Genomic DNA, 10,298 nt, shown 5'->3' on the forward strand with positions numbered 1-10,298 from the left:
AAGTGCAGTCACAGAGTATGACTTTCTACATTTGGATACTCAAAGCAAACATCTTACAATTCACAAGTTAAGGAAGTGAATTCCTTGACAGGGCAATTTTGTTTGCTGTTATGTTTGATCAAACTTAACTGCTTTCTGTCAATCAACATCAAGATGCCTAAATCCATACTCTGACACACCTTCCAAACTATACATCCATGTCTTCTAATCCATGCCAGAATGTAAGTGTGCACATTAATCCTTTTTGCTTTGGGGTTATTAGCTTAACACTGACACCACCTTTGACTTGATGCTCAGGATGGTACCAAGGATTGTAAAGAACTGGGATTTGAATACTAATAATATTGAGCCTAATATCTCCTTTGCAATCTTAAAATCTGCACCTTTCTCAGCATATGAGATATATGAATTGCTTGGCAAACTTGCATTATCCTCCTATTTTTGAGAAGCACAATTAATAGGTTAACATGAGTGGCTCTGCTAACTTGTTCAGGTGACGTGTCATTATGTAGATTCAAGATTTCTACCCTTCCCATTACAGCCAGGTATGTTCCCTCCCAATTCTGTTTGCCAGCAAGCATAGCTGCTGTTTGAGAAACCACACCTGATGTAAAGCACCTTGACTCAGGTCAGATTTTCACTTTGTTCAATTCAACAGGATTGTGTGTGGCTGGGAACCTTCTGAGGTTAGTAGATGTTTTATATTTATATTAAATCTGTTGTATTTTAAAAAAACCAGGTATCCTGATATGTTTTATGCTCAAATATGACATTTGTTTAGAGTAATTTGGATCTCTGAAAAAGACATATATAACTCATTAGGAACTAATTAGATCTTTCCAAACAGTTTATTCTTGCATTTCTAATCTGTCTCCATAAATTAATATGAACTTCTGACTACTTCTGACTTGATGCTTAGTATGGTGCCAAACAATCTAAAGAACTGGGATTGGACTACTAATTGATTTTAATTTACTTTCTGATATCCTAAAATCTGTACCTTTTTAACAGGAGAGATAAATTAAATGGCAACTTGCATTCCTCCTTTTATGAGTAGAGATTAGTGTCAGCCACTCAGCTAGATTATTCGTTGTGGGATACGCATTCTACATGCATATCGTCATGTAGAATGAAGGCTCCTACCCTTCCCATTATAGACAGATATCTTCCCTCTCAATCTTGCTTGCCAGTGAGTGTAGCTGCTTTCAGAAAAGATACACCTGATACATACCTGATGTAAAGAAGTCTGACTAAAATCAGATGTTGATTTTGTTCTATTTGACAGGAAAGAATGTGGAATCCCTTTGAGGTTAGTAGATTTTTTTTATATTAAAACTGTTGGATTTTATAAATCTGTATGTCATGATATTCATGGCTGTTAAATATCTGTGTGACTCATTTGGTGCTTCAGATAAATCAACAAACTTTATCAGTTCAGATACTAAAGGCACTTGGGGCATCAAACGGGGAGGAAGAAGCCGATCTGCTGCATTCAGGATCATGTGAAGACACTGTGTTAAGGATTTATCCACGCCTTTATATAAAGAATTACAATAATCCAATTGCAATGTAATAATGGTACAGATAATTCCTTCAAAAAACAAAAATAAGGCTTCAGCATTGCTAAAAGCTACAGGTGGTAAAAACTTGATTTAACAACTGAACTAAGTTTTTTGACTAATTCTAAACAGCTATCAAATGAAACATCAAGATCCCTAACAGACAACATGGAGCTAATCCTGAGTTAAAATTTTGAGTAAAATTTTTTTTGGCCAATTAGACTTGAGTTTTGTTGTGATTGAGGAGAAGAAAATTTAGGTCCATCCATAATTTAGCTAAACAATCTATTAATTCCAGCTGATTCAGATTTGACCAATTATCATATTTAGGGGGATATGAATCTGGACTTCATCTGCAAAGCAGTCAATGAAATGCTAAAAATTTGACCTAGAGGCAATAAATATAAAATAAACAAAATAAGACCTAAAATTGAGCGTTGGAGGTCCCCAGAACAACAGTGGTCAAGATGGACTGAGAAAGTTCTGTTCTCTAAGTACTTTGTTTTTATCTCATGAAGGTGGTGGCAAAACCAAAACTGCACTGTGATTTAGTGTTGAAGAGGTTTCTTGGCAGGCTCTTGAAAGAAATATACAGAGCTACTGAGGTAAGTCAGGATTTTATGGATTCTATTATGCTGTATTTTTTGTGTTGCAATGTTCTGGGGTCAAATTGCACATTGCAAAAACACAAAATCTTACCAAGTAGTTATAGTTTAGTTTCTAGTGCAAATATCTTAACTCACTTGAAATGAGACAAAACCAACTTTTGTAATTAACTTTTCAGCAAGAAATATGAGCTTGTTTTAAGTCAGTGATTCCTTAGCATTGGTGAAAAAGTACTTTTTCCATTAGCAGATTATTTCACTTATAGTGTGGAAAAAATATCTTGATACAAGTGAAATAATCTGCCAATGTGAAATACATATAGTATGTTTTTTTAATCAATATAAAGGAAATACTAACTCAAAACAAGCTCCTATATCTTTTTTATGTATTATTGAAAAGCAGACTAAGATATTTGCACTAGAAATTACAGTAGACTGGAAATACTTGGTAAGATTTTGTGTTTTTGGAGTGTTTCCTTTTTCAAACTTTATAACCCTGGTGGTTTTTTGTTTGATAAATACCTGTCGAACAAAACAAGAGAAAATGTCATTTTCACTTTAATGCACTTTTCCCAATCTCTCTCTCAGCCCACAGACATCGACGACTTTTACTACAATGCCAAAATCAAGCTGTCAAGATCAACTATAAATGAAATGGAATCGTTTATGAATGGTGAAGACAACTGGACACCCGAGGCTTTGGATGAAGCTCTCAGTGGCATACTGGTGGAAGTTACACCTGTTGTCACAAGTTCTGACAACATGTTTCTCCCATTGTTAATAGTAAGATTATCATTTTTTTTATTAATTTTTAACCCAACTAAATACTGTCTGGTAAACTATATTTTATAAATGTAATGTCTTAAAAATGAAAAGATTGAGAGAAAACCTTAAGGAGGTTGTAGTATGTATTTTCTAGGTTCATAGTTTCATCTTCATCAAGAAATTTGACTTCATAAATTGACACCTTGAAACTGGACTTCTGTCCCTTTAAGTAGTTCCTGTTCTTTTTGACACTCCGCCTTGAGCACGTCATCACAAGCTCCTCCATTATACAGTTTACAACCATTCTTAGCAACGTCTGACTGAGAAGTAGCTCATATGATGAGCTCAGAAGATGCGCAGTTCCAGCAGGTGTTTTCTAATTGCTGCTTCTGCTAGTCTGGAGTAGCTGAGTGTGAGTGTGAATTTTGTGAGAGAAAATATTTAGGTACCTTGAGAATCAAAGGAACACTATGGTTGTGTTTTTAATGAGGGGAAATAACATTATACCATCTTATAAAGCTAAAAAAGTCAATTTTATATTAAAACCCCACACACCCCCACTGCCTCTCCTGTGTGTGTCTGCTTCTTCAAGAGAAAACAGCTTATTCCCGCGCTTCAAGACTGTCTATCTTCACTCAATAGCTATTGATGTAGACAGTCCCCCTATCAACATAGACAGATCTGTGATGTGACTCCAGGAGGGAGTTGAAATAAATCACTTTAAAATCTCAGCACAATTACCCAGTGGTGAACCAGGGACCTGAGTTGTAGATTGAAGGCCTCGCCAAACAAAAACTCCCAGAAGTGAGGGTTAAAACACCAACATTAGCATGTAGAGGAGGATTACAGAGAAATGTAAGAAAAGGAGAGGAGAGTCTGGACTTACTTTTTGGAAACAGGTTGCAGAATGTGTCCCGAATGTGCCATGACTCCCCAACCTGGAAAGCCTCAGCTGGTCTGAGGGGAATCCCTCTCTGCTCCCTAAGCTCGCCTTGAACCTAAGCAGTTGTATTAAGATGGTCTGAAGGACACTTGCAGTCTTAAGTCTGGTCATACAAATCAGACAGGGAGCTGACATATTTTAGCTTTATTGCTGTTTGATGAATACTCTACTTCAGCATCGAAACCTGCTGCTGGTGGATGCTTTTCAAATTGCTCTTTTAAATGTACGCATTTGGGATTCATACCGACACCTCTCAGTTTTGTCATCTGGGTCTCACGTGCATCAGTCATTTCCTCAGCAGTTCAAAGTTAGCCAGTTTATTTACCACCTTACATTGTCCTTAGGCTGCTGTCTTCCACACCAGCGTACCTACATTTTTTTGTAGATTCTTTTGTTCCTCTGTACATCTTATTTTGACAGTTGCAAATTTGATGATTCTCTTGTCTGCATTTGGGACCAGATCCTCAAAACATTCTAGATTCTTCTTAATGAGTTACTGGTTATCACCAGTGCAATCAGTAGTCTGAAACACTAATAGAAAGAATGCAAAGATTGAAAAGTTGTGGGTGAAAATCAAAGTTATCCCATCAAATATATTCTTAAGTTTAAGCATTAGTATTATGGTGAAGAATTAATATGAACTTATTCAAGTTAAAGTTAGGTCTGAGAAAATTACTTTCTAATTTAATTTTCTGCAAGTAATTGTTGAAAATTAAATTTTACTACAAATTTGGGGAAAATGACACTTTTACTTTAACATATAATTACAAATGATTAAAAAAAGAAATCAGTAATAGTTCATGCAAATGGAAGCGGAGAAAAACCTACATGCAATTTGCAGATGATTTAATTTAAAAGCTATGAAATCCAGTTTGGTGCTGTGCGACAAAGTATTGTAATTTGAACCTGCAATTCAAATAACAGATGTTGTTTCAAGACCGAGAAAACTCGAGGTTGAGTTTATTCAGTCTTGAAAACTCCTCCAGGATTGAGGAGATTTCAATCTTGTTTAACTAGTTTTATTCTTCTCTGTTGCAGATTGGATTCGTTTCTATAGTTGTCTTAATTATGCTCTTAATTATGTCACGGCTAAGAGCTTCATGGACGAATTGTTTCATTACAACATTTGCCATCTCCTTCTTTGTCAGTATTCCTTGGAACTGGCTCTATCTGTACAAGGTGAAACAGAGCTTGTTATTTTCTTCTTTAGTTTTGTTCTCATTCAGTGTATAACAATTTACATTTCTCTTTTTGTTTTTCATTTGATTAGGAGGCCTATGCAAAACACCAGAGCAAAATCATGAAAGTGGAAATAATCCATCAAGAGTGCATGAGACTACAGAATCTTAGCTGGTTTGGTAGTCTTCGAGGTAAGCCAGAAAGAGCTAAGAATAAACAGATTTTTAAAATGAAACTGGTTCTTTGGTCAAGTCAGGGAAAAACATAAAGATTATAAATCCTGATTTACAGGAAAGCATTCAACCTTTAAAGAATTAGACTGCATTACTCTCACTTTATTACTTGTGAAAATTAAATACGATTTTGTTTAACACCTAAAACACATAAGATGGGAACCGGACTATAGGCTTATTGACTCTGTTATCAAAATGTGTCTCTTGAACAAAAGCAAACTTCCAACAGGAGACCCAGCTGGAGGAAAAATAATCTTTAAAAAATAATTTGATAAAATTGTATAGAAGAAAGCTCAGCTGTTTCAACAATTTGAGTTGTTGAACATCTATAACTTTACATGAAATGTATAAACCTACTGAACTTTAACATCTTACATTTGAAGATAAAATTAAATAAAAATTTGTGAAAGAAACATAACCTAAATGGTTCAGCTGGCGCTTCAAGATGAGATTTAGCAACATCTGAAAGGAGCATTTTGTAAACACAAATAAACTTAAAGAACAATCACCTCATTGCAAAAAGGTCATAGGTTTGAATCCCAGCCTGGATCTTTTTTGGAGTTAGCATGCTCTAACTGTACATGTCTTGGCTCTCTATGGGTACCCTGGTAAGGATAAGCAGGTTTGATGGATGGTTGGAACAACCCCTCAAATCAAACATGAAATAAAAGTACTTTGAGATGGACAGCTGGTTAGCTTAAATGCTTATTAACATTTAACACAGGTTAGGACGTGTGTCATCCTAAACTACAGCTAGCAAAGTTCAGACCTGAAGAGTTCAGACACATTTCTCTGTGAAGTTTGAGCATCATTAAACTTCACAGAATCTCTTCTGCCAGAAACAACTTCTCATGAAATCAGTAAGTTGATGGATTGCACATGCAGTAGTAGTGCAGGAGAAGTAACAATAGTTAAATTCTCAGAGGAAGAAAATAACGAAAAGGGGTGTCAAAGTCCAATCCTCAAGAGCTACAACCCTGAACTATGTCAATTTCATTTGATTCAGATGTGTTGGAGAAGGAGCACATCTAAACATTGCAGGATAGTATTGTAGCTCTCGAGAACTGGACTGGAACATCCTTCAGTTAGAGAAAGTAGAAAAAGGCTCATGACACTGTACAGATCCAAAGCAAGACCCAAACCCTTAACCTAAGTTTGATTAATATATTCTGAAACATTGAGGTGACTAAATGCATACAATGCATTTATTTACTGTACACAGAGTCAATACTGAACTAGCTTGCAATCAGTGGTAGGTCAGAAGAACTTCAAGTGTCAAATATCTATTATCAGCTATGAATAGTGTAGAAGCTCCTAAACAAAATGTTCATATTCAGAAATTTTATAAGCTATTAAATAAGATATTAAATTGCTTTTTTGTTTTTGAAGCTATAGATACTAAGGACAGCATGTATAATGTCTAAGTATTTTTTTGCCTATATTTATATTTCATAATTTAAATTCCACTCTTTCAGTTTTCCCTTTTGAGGCATTTGTAATACTACGGAAAGTGAAGAAAATGGCACAGAGAATATGTAAAGCTTTTATCTGTAACTGTAATCTGTATGGTCATTTGTGATTGTAGTTTTTTTATTTTCAGAATGGTTCAGAACCACTTGGACTTTTCAAAGAGATCCTTGTGAGGCATACCAAAAGATCTTCCTAATTGACCCGTTTCTAGAGGTACCACCAATCAAGGTAAACCTCTCTGCTTGTTTATATTGCAAGGCTAATCCCATGTTGGATTTGGGAGTTGCTTGGTCTGAAATTGTTTTCTGTTGATGTTCAAAGCCACTTTAAATGTTTTTGCCTGCAAATAACATTTATCCAGTGTCTTTTTGGGCCAAGGTAAGGTTAGAATGGGCCTTAAGTGCATTTATCACTCAGGCATCCATGAAAGCACATAAATGTTTATCACTAATTATTCATACAGCCTCTAAATATACAACATTTGTTATTTACTGTTGAATTTAGGACTTAACATTTTAAAGATGATATTGTGGCCACAATATCATATCATATCATATCATATCATATCATATCATGTCATGTCATGTCATATCATATCATATCATATCATATCATATCAACAGTGGCCACAAGGAAGTGCTGCATGAGGAAAACAAAATTGGTTCTTTCATGGCATCAAGTCCTTTTACACTATTCAGTGTTGCTGTGGTGAATGTTTTGCCCCCTTTTATGTTTTCCTATACTCTACAGTAATTTTGACTGACTGCTCTTAAAAAATTTAATATACACAACATGAATTTTGTTTAGATTTTTATTTTAAAGGGTAATAATTATTTGTTAGTCTTTTTTGCTTTTCGTAAACAGAAGGTTGCATGAGGTCTCTAAAGATATTGCATGATTCTTCAATATAAAATAAGTATATACACTGAAATATAGTCATGAAAACTCACATGTTCCTCATAGCAGTTTAAGTCTTTGCTCATCAATTCACGTGGCTATAATCACACAGATAGTCCTGATTCATAGTCAGAAAATAAATATATACCTCATGAACAGAAAGTTGTATCATGATATCTGTCTTTTTCCTTTCTTAGGCATTTATGTACACATTGACCACCTTCATCATAGAGCCACTGAGGGCCCTAGGAGAAGGGATGGGTGGTTTTTTTCAAGCACTCCTCAAAGATCTGCCACTTTTCACCTGGATACCAGTCCTCATCATTATCACCATATTCAGTTTGGTAAAGATATGTCATCATGACACTCACGCTAATAAATTAATCCACAGTATATCTCTTCACTGGTATTTAAGTCTGACTTTGTTTTCCACCTTTATGTCTTGGACTGATAGGTAGTTCTTATGGGAGGACTGCCAGCAGTTTTCCATCAGCAACCCAGACGTTTTCTACCCTGGTTGTATAGAAACCAGGGTAGAAATGTAAATACACAAGCACCTAACCAACTCCAAAATGACAATGTCAGGTTAGAGCAGATTGTCATTCATCAGAGCCAACCCAATGGCACCAAGGAAGAGATCAATATACAGTTTCTAAGAAGTGCTGGCCGTCCACATATTGAGGAGGTTCCTGACGTTGAAGGGCGCCAGGGAAGCACTGATGAGAGGAATAATATATCTGTTAACTACAGCTTTGAAGACCAGCAGGAGGAAGTCAGGTTTAGTTCTGTGACTCCAACAGACCAAGCAAAAGGCAGTCAACCTAAATTAGATTATTCACAGGCAAAGAATAAAAAGGTAAAAGCAGAGAAGGAAGGTTCTCATGATGAGCCTTGTGGAGACGCCACAGCACCTGCACCTCGGGCGTACAGGTGAGTTAGTTATTATAATCATTCAGCTAAATCACTCTTAAGATTATGAAAGCACATTTTAACATTGTAACGTTGTGATGTCACAGCATGTGGAAAAATGGGACTCATTTTTGCTAATCTGTCCATGCAGGAGAAAAGGCTTCAGCATCCCAGAGATTCATACTGAAAATGTTTCTGCTCAGAAAATATGATCAACTCCAACGGATTACCTGTATTTATAGCTCAAAGCTAAATATCAATATTTACTATCAGTGATGACAGTTCACTTCAAAGTGCATTAATTGGATTCAAATTAAGCTGAACCAACACTGAGCAGTTTATTATCTGGTCTGCAGCACTGTGGCTGCATTAAGGAAGAGCTGAGTGTATCAGGAGGACTTTGTTTCCATTGATTCTCTCTTAAACTGATTTAGTTCAGACATTTTTTTAACACTGGGTTTAAATATTTTATCTATTTCCTATAATCGCGGTGCTGGAGCTATACTAAAGGATAGATTCATGAAGCCTGAATGTGCAATAACCAAATACTTGGTTTAGTATGATAATTTAAGCTTCTTGTTTGCATTAAACACTTACAACTTGAAATATTGACATTTAAGTAATTTTGGAATGTCTGTTTTAATAATTTTTTCTCTAGAAATTAAAGTCGTTATAAGATATATAAAAATAGTGCAGACAATATGAATGAGTGCAATACATTTTGCTTAAATTCTTAAAAACTATAAAGCAATTAACTTTAAAAACAAATATTTTTTACATACTTTGTGAGTTACTGTCAAACATACAGATGTCCTTTTGTACGGGTATGTTGTAAGACATGCAACATAAAAAGCAAAAACAGAGGCCACATTATACACTTAACATTTAACAAGTTTAAAATTAGGATTAATATTTAAAAGTGGACTATCTTGAAGGATATTTTGGATTTTCAGCTCATATTGACTGCTGCGGTAGGAAATTGGACTCTTGCTTTATTTGTTCTTAAAAAAAATCTTCCTGACTCTACTTGTGCTTAAAAAGATTTTAAGGTTTGCACAGACATTGTTTCTTTCTTTATAAAATGGGCTTGGTTTTTATATAAATAAATATGTAATTAGTAAATGTGTCCAGGCACTAGACAACCATGTAATAAAGTTATTACAGACCCAAATAAGCATCCAGTCATCTGTGTCTGCCTGTCATTGAAAATGTTAAAACATCTCAAGTTCTGTAATATTTGAAGGGATTCAAGGTTTTCTTTTTACTGTTTGTACTTTTGCACAGTTGGTGTTACACTTTCCTTTTGTAATAAAAAGATGTTGAAATATTGTTTGTATTCTATTTTTATACCACATCACATAAAATGTTAGCTTTTTGAAATAAAATAGAAACCAGAGAAATTACATGTAATTCCTCTAGAATAATAATAATAATTATTATTATTATAATAATAATAATAATAATAATAATAATAATAATAATAATAATAATAAAAACAGCAAAAGATTTGTTTTACTTTCTGTTTTTCTATCTAGAGTGAAAATAAAGTGAGGTAGAAGTTTGGTGGGGATAAAGATGAGAAATTAAACTGCAGATGTAGGTATGACTTTTTTTTTGAAAGTGTAAGGATTCTGTTTCGTTTCCCCAGAATTTAAGTTATTTAACAAGATTTCAAGAACAAAGTTGTCTTAGTTTTTTTTAAATTCTCTATTTCTTCTTATCAAACAGTCTGTTACTG

The 10,298-nt window shown here is 34.6% G+C and overlaps 1 protein-coding gene across 1 annotated transcript; it reads left to right on the forward strand.

Annotated features, from left to right (window-relative positions):
* The first annotated feature begins 506 nt into the window (after positions 1–506).
* Positions 507–9,889, forward strand: LOC106929992 (chloride channel CLIC-like protein 1). The gene is made up of 10 exons (XM_088005010.1): positions 507–686; positions 1,286–1,309; positions 2,078–2,164; positions 2,753–2,947; positions 4,911–5,051; positions 5,143–5,242; positions 6,885–6,982; positions 7,849–7,995; positions 8,106–8,581; positions 8,712–9,889. The coding sequence occupies exons 2-10, from the start codon at positions 1,292–1,294 to the stop codon at positions 8,770–8,772; spliced, it is 1,323 nt and encodes a 440-aa protein (XP_087861136.1). The 5' UTR covers positions 507–686; positions 1,286–1,291; the 3' UTR covers positions 8,773–9,889.
* Positions 9,890–10,298: the final 409 nt, after the last annotated feature.

The sequence above is a fragment of the Poecilia mexicana genome, unplaced genomic scaffold (assembly GCF_051168715.1).
Source record: "Poecilia mexicana isolate PSO_F unplaced genomic scaffold, ASM5116871v1 scaffold_4, whole genome shotgun sequence".
In the NCBI taxonomy this organism is placed as follows: Eukaryota; Metazoa; Chordata; class Actinopteri; order Cyprinodontiformes; family Poeciliidae; genus Poecilia; species Poecilia mexicana.

What these genes read in the sequence shown, in the direction of transcription:
- LOC106929992 (XM_088005010.1), top strand. An exon ending in TGTTTCTCCCATTGTTAATA is followed by an intron (nt 2,948 to 4,910) that starts GTAAGATTATCA and finishes TCTCTGTTGCAG; the next exon opens with ATTGGATTCGTTTCTATAGT. An exon ending in CCTGCACCTCGGGCGTACAG is followed by an intron (nt 8,582 to 8,711) that starts GTGAGTTAGTTA and finishes CTGTCCATGCAG; the next exon opens with GAGAAAAGGCTTCAGCATCC.